At 42.8% G+C, this 16,069-nt stretch overlaps 2 protein-coding genes across 4 annotated transcripts in view; one reads left to right on the forward strand and one right to left on the reverse strand.

Moving 5' to 3' along the window:
• GREB1L (GREB1 like retinoic acid receptor coactivator) overlaps positions 1-13,090 on the forward strand; it is a 146,623-nt gene extending 133,533 nt beyond the window's left edge. The window contains exons 25-33 of the mRNA XM_068396532.1: positions 18-157; positions 1,878-2,039; positions 2,354-2,558; positions 3,263-3,428; positions 4,339-4,566; positions 5,982-6,123; positions 7,243-7,443; positions 8,595-8,733; positions 10,346-13,090. Coding sequence (XP_068252633.1) covers positions 18-157; positions 1,878-2,039; positions 2,354-2,558; positions 3,263-3,428; positions 4,339-4,566; positions 5,982-6,123; positions 7,243-7,443; positions 8,595-8,733; positions 10,346-10,509 — 1,547 coding nt within the window. The 3' untranslated portion in view covers positions 10,510-13,090. The remainder of the gene's footprint in view (positions 1-17; positions 158-1,877; positions 2,040-2,353; positions 2,559-3,262; positions 3,429-4,338; positions 4,567-5,981; positions 6,124-7,242; positions 7,444-8,594; positions 8,734-10,345) is intronic.
• A 737-nt stretch (positions 13,091-13,827) lies between these two features.
• Positions 13,828-16,069, reverse strand: part of ESCO1 (establishment of sister chromatid cohesion N-acetyltransferase 1) — a 32,458-nt gene continuing 30,216 nt past the window's right edge. For all 3 annotated transcript variants that reach the window (XM_068396435.1, XM_068396436.1, XM_068396437.1), the window contains one exon: positions 13,828-14,827. In XM_068396435.1, coding sequence (XP_068252536.1) covers positions 14,680-14,827 — 148 coding nt within the window. In that variant the 3' untranslated portion in view covers positions 13,828-14,679. The remainder of the gene's footprint in view (positions 14,828-16,069) is intronic.

Genomic DNA, 16,069 nt, shown 5'->3' on the forward strand with positions numbered 1-16,069 from the left:
CTTTTCTTTGTGCATAGAAACAAGCAAAGAAACAAAATCAGAGGAACCTAAGAAAAGAGAGACTGTGTCCATGATGTTGACTAAATACGCAGCTTACAATACGTTCCACCACTGTGAGCAGTGCCATCAGTACATGGACATTAATCCTGCCGCACAGGTTGGTGGCAAGGTCCAAGGGTAAACTGCATCCTTGATTTTACTGTGGTCTCTCCAGGCGTACCGCTCTGGTCTCAGGACTCATGCTTTCACCTTCCCTGAGATGGAATTGTTTAATTCTTCCATTCTCAGGGGAGATATTGAGCTACAGACCTTGGAGCATCAACTGTGTCTGCTGCGTTCTGCATGAGCAGTTCTCCTTTCCAGCTGCCTCTGACAAAGGGTGAATATTGTGACTAGTTGTCTCAAGCATTATTCAGCCCGCCAAGAGTGTTCACAGTATCTCATGGGAGAGGACTGTAGAATTAAGAGAGATCCTTGTCTTACCTAAATGCCAGCCATCCACACCTGTGATGGGAGACTGGAAGGCCTACTTCTTCCTCCCTTTGTATGTAACTGTGTGTGCTTCTCAGCAGTAGCTTATGAGTCACTGGACAAAAATGATCATCCTTAACTGTTTGGTTAAAAAACTTTTGATCTCTAAAACAAACAGTTATGCTCACAGGAGACTGTCAGGTAAGATTATTCCTGGTTAATAGCTCAGACATTCTTTCTTAACCACCACCAATAGTTTACTTGGAGGTTTCTTATCTCAAATCATTCTTTCCTTGCGTGCTAATCTTTTCCAACAGCTTGCTATTAACCTAACACAGCATAGACACACTGACCTGGCAAGGCACAATGTCAGTTACCTCAGAGCAGCACCAGCAGGTCTGATTTAAACCTCATGCTTCATTAAGTACGTTGACACAAGCAAATCCCCCCAAAGGACATCTGTTGTTCCCTCCACTCATCTTTGTGCATGTGGTCAAACATAACGACTAGTAATAAATATAAGTATCTACTTGTATGTGCAGGTGTCAGTTGTGTATATAGAATTACGATAATTCAACTCAGAGAAATTACACATCCAAAGGGGAGTCATTGGATAGCAGGCATTAGGAAGGGAGAGAGATTCTTCAGTGCTTTAACAGAACCTAAATAAAGCCCCTTTCATTTTTCATCTTTACTTAGGCTAATTATTTCAGTTCTTTAGTAAAGATTATAGAAAGGTGACTGCTAAGAGAAATGATTTGACCTTTAGTAAGACAGATGCTTCTACAGGATGAAATCTTATAAGATACGTAGGCACTTTGCGTGCACTTACACGGTTCAGTGAAGCGCAGTGCGAACTTAAGCTCACCCAAATTCTTCATAGTGTTAATGGCGTGGTCTGCCTTGGTTACGTAGCTGCTTAGAAGAGCATTGCCACAGGAAAAATACCATCCTAATGCAGCCGTGCAGCTGCTGAGGTGTCTGAATGGCAGTGCATTCTGCTGGGTAGGCACAGCCACACGCTGTATTGCTCTTTGAATCTTTGGGGAAAATTTATTTGGACAGTTTGTTTCCTAGTATATATATTTTCCACTTCTCCTTGTAAATATTGATAAATAATTTCCAGCTCAAATGGACTTCAGAAGAGTCCAGTTTGGCCAAAGATTGTTACTGGTACAGAAAGCTGATTGTTTTAATAGCAAGGCCAGTTACATGCGTAAGTAATGTGGTTTATGGTAGAGGAAAATGATAATATAATAGAGTTAACTTCAGTTACTGAAGGAGAATGTTTTGGGTATTCTTCTCTGATGGCTTCCAGTACTGTGACTGTAAGAGCAGGTTGCCATAGACTCCTTATGTGTTACCTGCTTGCAAATCCTTCTTCCACTTTTTTTTGTTGTATACAGATATCTGACTCCACTCTGCATGCATTCACATTTTCATCCTCGATGCTAGGAGAAGAGGTTCAACTGCATTTTATAATCCCCAAGTCCAAAGAGAACCATTTTGTCTTCAGCAAACAGGGAAAACATCTAGAAAGCATGCGTCTCCCACTCGTTTCTGACAAGGTGCGTGTGCTGCTCTTATCCATCTGCTGAATGCAGTCAACTTGACATACGTTTGCAAATAATGGTCGTTGGCTGGGGGTTTATTTCTGTTTTCTTTTTGTTTTAAAGTCCTTTGCATAATTCCTGCCTGACTGTCCTTAGAAGTGGAGTTTTTGAGGACAATCATCCCTTTTTGCATTCCCAGTTTCCAGTTCATATGTGTTGCAATGATCAATAATCTTAAAATCCAGTATAAACAATAAATAAATAAAAATCCATATCAGGAATAACCTGCTTTTTACCTAATGTTGCCAAAATATCTCCTGTTCCAGCAGAATTTGAATGCAGTCAAGAGTCCTATCTTCACTCCATCGAGTGGACGTCATGAACATGGCCTCTTGAACCTCTACCATGCCATGGAAGGCATCAGCCACCTACACCTCCTTGTAGTCAAGGAGTACGAAATGCCACTCTACCGTAAATACTGGCCCAACCACATCATGCTTGTCCTGCCAGGCATGTTCAACAACGCTGGCGTTGGTAAGAAACACCTTCAATGCATTGCTGTGAAGATAGCAAAATCCATGGTGGACAATGTGGATCATGTTGTTGAAGGAAGCATTGCAGCAGCTCCTCACATTTATGCTGTGATAATCGCAGCAATATTTGTGCAAATACAGTGGGTGTAAAAACTGCTGTTAGGGACGTGGAATATATGTTTGTATTGATCACTGCCTTCTCAATTTAAAATGTGGTGTTTTATAGACCATATTCACTCATTTTACTCAGCCCTGCTGTGTGAATGTTCATTCTAGACATTTTACACATGATTTTTCAAATTGCAACTTTTTTAGTTAGCTGAAGTTAAATATTAACTGCAGCTGAACACTGGAGGCTTGAACTTTGGACTTCATTTTCATGGATGTTGAGTTTTTCCTGCAAGAAGTTTTAAATAGCTTCAGTTTTAGAATTTCCGCCCCTTCTTGGTTCAAGTTACTTTATTAATGCCCACAAAATCATGTTCTGCAGAGTCTCTTAAGACGTCCAGTCGTCTTGGTATCTGCCTTTTAGATTTACTCACACTGAAAAAGGGACATATTGATTTCTTTTTAAACTAAGATGTTACGAGCACTAAGTTCATAAAGGGTAATGACTGCTGATGTTTATGTAGCCTTTCTCTGGGAAGAGAGAGTCATAAAGTCTAATAAAGATCTCTGTATGTTTTCTTTATGGTATTTTCTCAGGTGCTGCCAGATTTCTTATTAAGGAACTTTCTTACCACAATCTAGAACTGGAACGAAACCGCTTGGAGGAACTGGGAGTCAAGCGCCAGTGCGTGTGGCCATTCATCGTGGTCATGGATGACTCCTGCGTCTTGTGGAACATGCACAGTGTCCACGAACAGTCAGGGTAAGTAACCACCCAGCACTGGGGTCCCTGCACTGATCCAGCACAGACAGCGGCAGACCTGCTACTTAGGCTCATCTCTAGCATCTGACAGGGTATGAAAGACCAGACAACTGGAATAGTTGGGCAGCTGGAGCTGCTGGTAACGCACTCAAAATACTGCTAAGCAAAAGCAGCTTTCGGCAATGGCTTTGATGTAATAACATCAGGCTGCCTCTCCAAAGGGCCTCACAGAGGTCATTATTCACTCAATTACTATTCAGCTAGCCCAGGAACTGTACACTTGGACATTGGATATATTGTCTAAAATGTGAAAAATCAGCTCTTTCACTCAGAGCAGTAGAAAGGCTGTAGATTTGTCTTGTTGACCATCAACATCCAACCTCCTGCTTTTGAACACTTCCACGTGGTTCAACCCTTACATCTGTGTCCCACAGTCAGTACCATCAACAAACCTCTGCTTGTGCTTGTTCTTTGCCTAAAGCCACTCTTGCTTTTAGTGACTATTTGAGTGATTTCTCAATATGTTACTTCCCTGATTTGTTTTGATTCAATATATGTTTCTCAATGAAAACAGTTTATTTTGGGAACTTTAGCTTTTTAGAAGGCATTAAGCTCTAGCTCTTCTCAGTGCTTATGCTGTCCATTACAGAGAAAATAGAAACTGCTGTGTCAGACCTTATTCTGCTGAAAGGCCCATTTTCTTATAATGACTAAATTGATGGGATAAGATTAGTTGGCTGTTGTTTAAAATGTCTGCGTTTATGTATATATTTTTACAGCATCTAGAGTAAACTCTCTCAACTGTTAATGGAATTTCTTGGTCCTTTGTATACACATATATGTATATATACGCAGTGTATTCTATATAAAAATAATAAGCCATGTTTGTATGTATGATCACGTTTTGCAGCCAGTCCCTGGAGCCTGGGGGTTCCAGCAAGAATGTGTCTCTGAAAAGCGTCCTCCAACACATTGAAGCAACCCCCAAAATTGTTCATTATGCAATACTGGGTGTTCAGAAATGGAACAGCAAGCTGAATGCCAGGAAAGCGAAGGCTCCGTTCTCCAGGTGCCACGTGCGTGATTTTATACTGCTCAACATAGACCTGACCCAGAATGTGCAATATGATCTAAACAGGTAGGCAATATAATATATATGGTAAAATAATATGCTGTCATGATAAGAATCTTGTCACCATATTTCTAAATGCTGTCGAGATAAATAGAAAGATCCTGTCTAAGGTAACGAGCGCACAACCGCAAAAATAAAACACAGAGTGATGTATATTGCATCTGAATGAATAAGGTGTCAAAATAAACTTACCATCAGCCAAAAAAAAACCTGGGAGAGACAGACCATGAGGCAAGGGCACGGGAGGGCTACAGAGGCCTGAAAAGGCAGGGGGAAAGAAGAAACTTCGGGGGAAAAAAGTAACCAGGAGACGAAAGACAGAAGAAAGAAGCCAAAATTACATGAGTCAAAGGAAGAGTGTGGAGCTTCCAGAGTGCCTCTGGACGAGGCAGGAGCCTGTTGCATGACTAAGAACAAGAGTGTAGGTAATGGCTGAGCCATTGCTCTGTCAAATGCTATGAGGAGGGATTCCTTGTGTTTCCTTCAGTCAGCTGTCCTCCGTATTGCCACTCGGGTTTGCAGTAAAAACAGATGAATAAACATTGTTTCCTTCCTTTTTTTTCCCTTCCTCACCTAACTCCGTCCTAAAGCATTTGCAATAAAGCACCATTATCATGGGGCTTTACTTCTAGTTTTCATCACAGATTGAAGCAATATCCAATTCCCCCCCTCCCCGTCCAAGTGAGTTTAGAACAAACTCTATCTCTCCTAGCCACAGACTGGCTCTGGGGCATCTCACCCTAGTCTCCTGCTGCGGTTTTCAGGGATCCCATGTATTTGAGTGAGGAATTGTAGCCTGTCAGTGCAAGCTGGGGTCTGGTGTGGCTTCCAGAGCTCTTGATTTCACCTTTCTGGCTGGTTGAATCATGAGGTGGGAATCAGCCCACAGAAGTGAGCAATTACATCGTAAATAGCGCAGGATAAATGTTACATCAAAGCCACATTTATCCTCTGATTCCACTTCATCGAAAAATATGCCCTATAGAGCTGGGTTGTTCAGAAGTGGAGGTTGGTCACTGCAGAGTTTTTCTCAGTTCTAAAATACATATTAAAAAAAGAACTAAAAAGAAGAAGGAAAAAAAAAAAAAAAGGAAAGGGCAGGGAAGAAATGATTGATGCCAGTACATGATGAGGGCGAGAGGACTAACCAGACTTGGTATGAGGAAGAAACATTCAGACACACTGAAAAGTGAAGACTTGTTTGTTCTTAAGATGACCAGAAGTTGCTTTCCTACACCAGGAGCGCATTGAAGGAATGAATCTTCAGAGCTGTGTAGAGAATTTGTACAGGCACCATATCAGATGGTCTCCAGAAATCTCTGCTGAGCCTGTTCCGGTGCGTTTCAGCAGCGGGTGTGTGAATGCTTGCTCACACACAGCAGCCACAGAGCTGGTTTAATGATCTTGTGTTTAATGTCCAGGTATTTCTGTGAAGATGTAGATTTTAATCTGCGGACAAACAGCAGCGGCCTCCTCATCTGCCGCTTCAACAACTTCAGTGTCATGAAGAAGCATATTCAGGTTGGAGGACAAAAGGACTTTGTTGTTAAGCCAAAAATCATGGTGAGTGTGGACGTACGCTCTGTCATACGTAAAGGGTAAAATCAGGACCTATTTCCCCTAGAAATAACGAGTTCTCTAACCCTTTAGATTTATTCAGTGCTTATTTGACATTCATGGCCTATTCCGTGGTAGGGCTGCCACATCAGAAATAGAAAATAATAAATATTTTGCTAGTTATAAATTATTAACAATAATCCTCCTAATCTATTAGAAGATGGACTGGGATTGGAAAGAGTTTGGTCTAGCTATTCAGTGGTATCTCTGACAGAGGAAGAATTTGCAGACATACACTCTGATCAAAAGCAGGCAAGTTGTACTGGATTAGTTTTAATAATTTTAACACAGCCGCTGGTTTCCAGTGTTTGCTGGTTCGTGATGACTTTCAGTCCTTGCACTTGCTGACAAAAAGAGACCGGAGGAAAGGCACTGAAAATGGCAACCTTCTGAAATCCCCCCGGGAAGTCCAAGTGTTTACAAAAAATGGTGTGGGGATACCAAATATTTTATATGGAATATGTTACATCTGTGCCAGCTTTAAATGGAGGTATATTTCAAAGAGGTGATTTTAATCTAGGAATCTTACAGTTTGTGTTCTTGGTGGTTTTAAACACATCCCACACCATCCCTCTTTTAAAAAATCACCTCCGTATTTCAGGTTTAACTGACTAAACCCTGGATTTGAGTATTTTGGGAGGTTGTTTTCAGAATTTTCCTTTTCTTGTGGTTGCAGCGGAATCTGTAGCGGACTGGCCGATGAGAAAACTCTGTAAAAAACATTTTCTGTGAATGCCTCCACACAAGGAGGATGTAATTTCCTGTACTACCCAGGAGTAAGGCAGGATGAAGGGCATTGTGACAATGTGTACTCCCTATTTTATGTCCCGTCTTTAGGCAAGCAGATAGCCACAGAAGTACTTTAGCCACCACAGAACACGTAATTCATCTACTTCTGTGCTGTGGTGCTATGTCAAAATTGAGTGGAGATTTTTGATTCTTTCCCCCAGCTTTCTCTCTCTTCCTGCCCTGTCATGGAGATCCCTTCCACAGCTCAAGGAACTCCTGCAGAGAAGATACACTGAGTAGGTGGGTTAAAAGGGGCTCCCCTTGGTTTCGTTGCAGGTTTCAGACAGTGTGGCACCAATAATGCCTCTTCAGTACGTCTGCGCCCCTGACAGTGAGCATACATTGTTGGCAGCCCCATCTCAGTTCCTCCTGGAGAAATTCCTTCAACATGCGACGTACAAACTCTTCCCAAAGGCCATTCGTAACTTCAAGAACCCGGTATTGGCCATTGACTGCTACCTCAACATCGGGCTCGAGGTACAAAATATTTGCAGGAATAATGGGGACGAGTAAATGCAAACCTTTACTTCAACATCTTTCTTGTGTTGAAAACCCCTTCTTTCACGAACCCTCAGCGTCAAGGGTAGCGTTTGAACACTTTGGTCTCAAACAGTGAGCCACAGCTGTTGGAGCTAAAGGACCAGCTCCACTGGAAGAGCTGGTGGTAAAGCCTCTTAAGTGGCTGGTGTGGGTAGAGACCCAGAGGTCTGTGATGGATTGACATGATTTGCAAAGGAATCAGGCATGTCTGTCTGAAATAAAATTTCATATGAAGCAGAAACCCAAAAGTGATGCCGTTCTTGACAGAACTTGGGGTGCTGCATAGTCCGTAGAAAAATTATCCACAAAATTGTTTAGATCACTGTCCTATCATACAGCTTTTTATTATCTGTGTTTGATTTGTCCTTGCACCAAACTTGTTTGCCTGAGAGAGTTTCTGATAACAACCCTTGTCTGGTCGTTTGCTTCACTGATGGACAAAGCTCACCCTTGGTAATACAGCTCTCCTTTTAGATGCTTTTCTTTTTATGAAGCTGGGTTTCTGGGGAAACCAGGTTTTTGCAAGTATGTCTTAGATGTCTGTAGGTAGGGAGATCAGAATTTTTGAATCCATTGGTCAGTTTGAACTGGGTCTGAAGCAGGGTGAAAGTCTAACAAGGGTTTTGTTCTGACAACTTTTATGGAGGTCAGTGGCAAGATAGAGAAGAAACCCTTTGATACAGAACAGCCGTCACAGCACTGAAACACAGGAGACCCCCAGTGCTGGGAACAGTTGATGCTTGTTGATGCTTGCAGTCAGCAGGAGAAGACATGCACCATAATAATAAATGATCTTAACAGTCATTATAAGCAGCAAATTCACAGAGAAGCGGAAAATCAAACTGAATCATGGAGAGCCCTGAAATAACGTATTGCAGACTTGGTGACCAAATCTGAATGTAGAAGTCTGTCCCGTGTGTTATTTCCTGGGGGAAGTTTGCTGAATACTGCATTCTTGTTGGAGTGTGTTTTCACCAGCACCAGCTGACTCGCCTGCTGTCACTAAGTTATATTCCATTCCACGTAAAGTCATACCTGGACATTTTCTAACACAGCAGTGCTTCCTTGCTTCTCCCCCTCTGTTTCAGGTGGCGATTTGCTATATTAGCTCCCGCCCACACTCGGTCAATGTCAACTGCGAAGGGGTGTTCTTCAGCGGACTTCTGCTCTATCTCTGCGACTCCTTCGTTAGTGCAGACCTCCTCAAGCGGTTCAGGTTTCTGAAAGGTAATCTCATTGCTCGGGGCATCCCGGGTGCTGTCCTGACAAGTAATAGCACAGAGAAAAAGGGGAAAGGTAGAGGAATAACCAGCTTCATTGAACAGCTCCGTTATTTTCACAGTTAGTGCTGCCGTTGTTTCCAAAAGAAATAGATGGAGTGTTTCTTTTGAGAGTGTAGAAAACTTCTGTTCCTGTTGGTGTAAGTGCAGGTAATTGGACATCAGGTAAGCTTTGATAAATTACATTTGTTAAATTATTTTAAAGTGACATCAAATAGAAACAAGTGCAGAAAAACAAGGATACATGGAAAGCTGTCAGTGAATCGTGCAGTCAGCAATGTGAGAGTTTAGAGCATGGACATTACTGCTGAAGATGAGAAATTCTGCTCCAGTAATCTGTCTATAATGGCAGTAAATATGCAGTACTGTAGATCGGGGCAGCTCTTAGCTGGAAGATGATGGGGTCTCCACCCTCACCAGAACTTTATAAACCTTGTTAAAATCTTTCTTCATCATTTTCTCTTAACACTAATAAATGGCAAATTGCCGTAGGTATTCGGTAACGCTGAAGCGCGTTACAGAGCTCCACTGCGTTTGTGGTGGCACGGCTGAGCCATTTCCTTCTCCTGCTGAGTCAGGATGGTGCATGTGTGTGGGGGGGCAGTGGGGGTGACAATGAGCCAGTCCCAAGAACCGTGGTTCAGAGTTTGTTCCTGCACCTGCTTGGGCCCCCCAGCGCAGGTGCAGCGCAGGGAGGCACAGCCACCGTGGGGATGGTGCTGCCCTCGCCAAGCCCCCAGAGCTGATGTGGGCTGAATGCGGCCAGAGAGGCCGGTTTGTTTGTTGTTTCTGGGGCAAGGGGTGGTTTCTTCACAGAAAGGGGCGTTGGATGCCTGGTAGGAAGAGCCTTCCCCTGCTCAGATCATGCAGAGAAGGGATCTGAGCCTGAACTTCCCATGTGTCAGGTGTGTGGACTGGGGCACAGAGCAGAGAAAGCCCTGGAGGTGTCCAGCTCTCCTGCTCATTAAATGACTACGCAGATGGAGGGAAGCTTGCAAGTTTAAGCCAGAGAAATTCGGGATTTGGGTTATTGTTCCTCTTACAGTGCTTTACCGAGGGGAGCTCTTGTACTGAGGGGAAGTTATAGCAGACTTTCTCAGGAGTCAGTTATGGGACTGACTGTGGTTTGGCTTAGCAGAGTTTCATCACTGACCTTGTACAAACATAAATGTCCCATGAAACAAAAAAAAAAAAATAGGCTTTATTCTTTTGTCGTAATTATCAGTGATGTAAGGATCTTGGGTTCAAGTTAACGTTCTTTCTGCTATGGTTGATGATACTAACACCAGTGAGACAGCGACGTCCTGCGATACAGAGCAGACCCCGCACCACACTTGCTTCTCCCAGTCCAGGCCTTCCTGCGAAGGGCCACATGCGCCTCTGTCCCAGGGCTCACGGGAGTGATCTGAGCCCAGGCTGGCCAGTTGTAGACAGACCCTTGTAATGCTTCTTTTTTCCTACCTGGCAGCAGAGATTTCTTTAAAATATCTTAGGAAAATGAATGAAGGAAATAGAGTTGTTATTGTACCCTGAGAATCTAACGTGCTTTTCAATTGAAGGTGCCACCCTGTGTGTCATATGTCAAGACAGAAGCTCATTACGGCAGACAATAGTCCGGTTGGAGTTGGAGGATGAGTGGCAGTTCCGACTTCGGGATGAGTTTCAAACTGCTAACGGTAGTGACGACAAACCACTCTATTTTCTTACTGGACGCCATATATAAGCTTCGCTACAACCCCGCTAACAAAGAAAAAAAGAACTTTTTTTTTTTTTTTTTTAAAAAAAAAAGTACAATCACTGTGGAGCAAAGTGCAACCAGTATTTATCGAGACTGCTCTAAAGGATTCCCCACAATTCTGAAGTAGGCTTTATTCCTAGGGATAACGTTACCACATCAGTTATGATTTAAAGGATCCTGGATTCAAGTTATTTTCACATGAGTCACAACCACCGACGCTACTCAACACGGCCAACCAAGCTGCAGGATCTAGGAAGAGGATGTCGTTTTGTTGAAGAAGAATTCTTTTTATGTTGAGCCGAGCTAGGGGAAGGAGCTGCTCTCAGCAGCTGCTAGTGTTGAAGGTGTTACATGAAATGCAACCCAGCGTGTGGAATTTATTGAAGATCTGTGGAGGAGAGCCCACTGTGTCTCTTCAGCTCTGTACTGTGGTACAGGAATACTCAGGGGTTTGAAACTACAATATAACGTAGATATTTGTATTAAAAGGAATAGTCTTGTTCTCTGTGCAGCGTTAGTTTAAAATGTGTAATTGTGTATGTATTGCAACTGTCTTTGGCAGAATTTCCACAGGTGTTCGAAGTTTACTACTTTTAGACCTGAACAAATCAGCAAACGCATGGCAGGCCCTGTGCACCCAGGTTCTTTCACCCCATTAGGCACCTCCTCCTCGACTCCAGGGACAAAGCAAAAGGCTTCTCCTAGATGCTCTCTCTCCAGTCAGAGGCCAGAATAACTTCCCAGCAAAACACCTGCAGTTTCTCACTCTTGTCAGGGTTTCAAAAACCTGTGGTCCGTCCTCCTTTGCGTATGGAAACAAGCTCTCCTGTACGTCTGATGCCTCCGGGGTGGGCCGCATGCAGCTACTCTCCATGTCCTTTTCACTCAACTCCAGTTGGCCGCAGAGCTGAAAGCTGGTCTGTCCAGTCATACCCACGTGTGAAGCAACACACCAAAAAACATGCAGGAGGGCAACGCTGCCTAGGCTGGATCTGAGAGAGACGGAAAGTATTTTACGATAGCTCTGGAGCGAGGGAAAAGTCTCAGGGAGCTGGGACTGCTCTGGAGAGACTCTGGCAGCAAAGACCTTTGAATGCATCACCTACCCCTGTCTGCCCTTTGTTTTTTGATTAGATGCTGTAAATACTGGTTGTAGCAGTAGTTGCACGTTGTTCTACTTACAAGCATATTACTGATCCTTGTTACATTGTTCCGGAATGAACTCTGTGCAGCAGTGTTTGGCTGTCAGTGTTCAATCGTAGCGGTACTCTGTTCGACTCACGCAGTTAGCACGGGTCACCCCCTTGAGGTTTCCATACAAAAAAATAATAATCTGCCTGCACATTGTGACCCCTTTATTAAAAAAAAAAAAAAAAAAAAAAAAAGCAGTGTTGTTCTTAAAAGTAGTTCAGGAGTAGCAATTTGCACCCAAAAAAGCAATGAAATTAACACGTCTTTATACCTGACCTGCAACTCATTGGAGAAGGACCTGCCAAAGCTGCATTTTTTTTTATGCGTAGTGTTAATTAAGCAACTTTTTTTATCTTGTGAAAAGAGATGTTTACAGATGAAAAAACATAATATATTTGACGGAGGCTGAAGGAAAATGGTTTGCCTATGTCTGCGTTAATGTAGCTTAACTCTGATGCTGTAAATTTAGCAAATTTCAAATGAACAACCCCCTTCTGTAAATTTATTTTTTATTTTCCTCCAGACACAACCTGCCTTATCTATTTTAACATGTGAAAGAAGTAGGGATATAGAAGATGCTTCTGGAAGCTTTTGATGCACACCTGAATGTATTCCGGTAGTTCTGGTTTTGCCAGAAGGGCTTAAGGCCAACCCTGAGCCTTAGTGTGGTGTACAAGTTTCAGGTATTCCGTGTTCAAAAATGGTTTCCTTTTTGTTTGTGTATTTGATGTTTGCACTAAGTTCTTAAAATTCCAGGTGCTGAGACTACTAGGAGGAGTTAGCCCTCTGGTGAAGCAGTGCAAAACTGTCCTGAAGGTTGAGAATGCAGTCAGAAAGTCAGCCCAGTTCCCTGCCTTTACCAACTGCCAGTAAACCCATTTCCTTAACTCTCTCCCGTGCGGCAGCAAGGAGCTGGGGTAACGCTCGGGGAGGAGCGTCCCGAAGCAGCGCGAAGGCTGTAGGCCCGTCCCACTGAACGCTTTACCTGGCTGCCTGGGAATTCCTGGGAAGGAGACCGGTATTTGACGTCGAGATTATTGCTGTTCCATTGTGGTTTTAAGCCTCACCCTCAAGGCCATTCTTATGAATGTATTCAACTGGCCAGCATTATATTTTACCTGTAGATGTTCTTGTCTATTCACAGGTTAAATTTGAATGTAAACTAACATTTAAAGAATCATATGCAGATGCTTTTTTTCCTTAACTTATGTAATTGCTTTTTTGTGACTTTTGGAAGAGGGTTAAAAATGTTGCTTTCCTAGTGTAAAGTTTTCTTAACCAAAAACTTGGTGAATTTAGCTTCACTAGTCAGTCTACCTCATGTTATTGTTTATGAACTGAAACTGTCTGAAGTTGTGGCTATGGTATGTTTATAATGTGCTTTCATTAAATTTGAATATATTAAGTTACCATTTAAGACTGCCTCTCTCTTACCTGGCACGCCATAAAACCAGTGAGTGGGGCGCTCATGTTAGCAGTGTGAGGTGGGTTTCTCAGGGGCAAGTGCTGTTGGGTGTGAAGAGAGAGAGGGAAACAGTGTCCTGTGCAAAGTATCCTCTGGAAGATGGTGAGTCGCAGCGTGGAAGCAGCAGCCCCTACAGACCAGGATTCATCACCGGTCCGCTACTTGAGTTTGAAGTACTGGGACTAACGTTTCAGAGGTGGTGTGACTTCTTTGCTTTAGCTCTAGACCAAAGTTAAGGACAGCACAATATGAACAAGTGTATCCAAACTGCACATAAGTTCCAAAATTAAAACAAACTGCAAGTTTAAATGTAATTAAATCTTTCCCATCTTATTTTAGGGTTTTAAGCTATTACTGAAGGTTGCAGGCACCACCTCTCACCTTACTGTAAACCCTGTACGAGGATGGTATGGATCTGGAGCTACTGGGGCAGGGATCTTCAGGGTGTGATGCAAATGCACTGTCCCTGCACTGTCACACAGGGTAGTCTTGTCTAACCCCCAAGCAGGTACGAATGCAGTGACCATGTTTTCCAGAGACTGCTTCAAAACACACCCTGCCATTAGCCACCTACGTAGCATTTCACACGCCTAAGTATGAAGAAATACACTAAAGATTCATTCACCACACTTAGTATCAATACAGAGTAACTTTAAAAAAGCTATCAAGTATTTTATTTTTAATCTATCTACATTATGTACAGATCAAGAAAGGCCACAGCAGTTTTTCAACATACAAACCCTTTAAAAGAGGAGAGATTTATCAAGGAGTGACAAGTATCAAAGCAAAGTCCACTAACAAAGGTATATACTCAGTACAGTACTTGAAGAAGAAGGATGAGTACACCAGTCCTTGGGGTTTGCATTCCACCTTCTGCTCTACTCTGGGGGAGGGGGGGGGGTAGGACAAATTTCCGATGCTGCTGCCACTGAGCAGGCTGCCTTACACCCAGCAGCGCACAGAACGCACCCCAGAAGCCACCGTGCAGCCTGTGAGGGTTATCACCCATGACAACTGCACCGTAATGCTTTTTGCCTCGATGCAAGTGAGCGTAGCCTTGAATGGTGTCAAGTGAGCAGCCTGGAATGGCCGCACGCAGCTGCTGGGACTGGTGGGAGGAGCTCAGCCTTACCGTACCGACAAGCACTGGTATATCACCACGTTAAGAACTTCAGCATGTACTCGTCAGTGAGACCAGAGTCTTTGCATTAGTTTACAGTCCACTATGAACAATTTCCTGCTGCATGTAAACATGACTAACTAGATAAAATACAATCAAACTTTTGTAAAAGTTAATAAAATAGCTTTCTTTTAAAAAAACAAAGTTAGCCTATTACTGCATTGTTTACAATTTTTAATAAAATAGTACAACCTTCCGGTTGTTACCAGTCCTGAGTTCACTGTAATAAAAATGGCCCTGGCTTCTGCTGAAGGTCCGCACCCATGCGGTGCGTTTTGGCAGAAGTCTCCCAATAAAAGCGGAATTCCCCCAGGAGCAGCTAAGTCTGGTGCTGCCCATTGAGGAAGTTGTATACCAGGAACTGGCCGGTGCCACAGTACTGCGTTGCAAAGAGCTTTCCATCAGGAGTGGGGTCAGAGAAAGCGATTTCTTCTTTACTTAAGTATGAGCCATATATGAAGTTGCTCCTGTTTAAAAGGGTGGGGAAAAAAAAAAAAGGAAGAGAATTACCCTCAGGGAATAATGCAAGAATATTTATGCTATTAGGCCACAAACCCTTACTTTGGCACAGACGTTCAAAAGGAAGAAGCTCTGTTAGGAGGAGGTGGCGCTATTTATATGAGCTATTGCCTCCTTCCACACAGCAAGGAGAATCACGTGTTCTGGACGGGGTTTATAAGGTTTTTGGTTATTTTAGAAAAAAATGTTTGTACAGAGCAATTACTTGTGAGCTGCATCAAGAGTTCAGTTTCAGAGCTTAAAAAAAAGTTTGAATTCATTCCAACTATTTCTTCATAGAAAAGAGACTGCTGGGACTATGACTACACTCACTGGGGATAAAAACATCAGCTACAAACAAGTTAGGGTGCTTACAGAGGGGGCTGAAAGGACCTGATGAAATGTCAAGTTCCTAGTTTGAAAAAAACATTTGAATTTTGGATGAGAGCACATCTGGGATTAATTTAGAACATTTACCAACACAACTGTAAGGCATAATTAGTAAGTGATACACTTTCAGTAATAACTATATGAAAAGGAAGACTCAAATTGCTTAACTTCTTTAAGAAAATATTTTCTGGATGTTTTATTCTTATTTGAAGAAAGAGGAGGGATACCATTGTACTTTTCTGGGTGGCTGTGTGAGCAAATTTAGAACACTGATCTCAGGCTTTAAGACCTCGACTGGGGGAAGGAGGAGGTCATGTTCATCCTTGGAAACAGAAGAAACTCCGATTAAAGTTAAGGGTTTTAATTCCTGTAAAATAAACCTACATGCACTTGCAAAGCAAGTGTGAACTTTGATCATATTGACATCTCCATTAAGTCTGGAGGAAAAGACAATAGGAGCAAAATCCTTTTTAATTATTACCAGCTTTATTCCCTTCTCTTTAGTGTATTTAGGACAATGATTTTTGCAAGGTCCTTAAGACTGTCTGTCCGGGTTCTTGTAACTGCTGGTCAGCTGTGAAAGCTCGAGTGAAACAGGGCAGACATTCTCAAGGTGGACTCAAGTTTACGGCCACTCTGGTGGACATCTACAAACCAACCGAGCAGCAGAATTAACACAAAGCTCTTCCTGGTGAGCCTATTTTCTACTAATGCAGCAATGAGCTAATGGAAGGCCAAACAAGCACCAGAGCACAGCAAAAGGTAAGATGCAGTGCACAGCTAAGAGGAGAACTAAGACCTCTTCTTGCTAGCCGCAACAA

Source organism: Nyctibius grandis, chromosome 3 (assembly GCF_013368605.1).
Source record: "Nyctibius grandis isolate bNycGra1 chromosome 3, bNycGra1.pri, whole genome shotgun sequence".
Taxonomy (NCBI): Eukaryota; Metazoa; Chordata; class Aves; order Nyctibiiformes; family Nyctibiidae; genus Nyctibius; species Nyctibius grandis.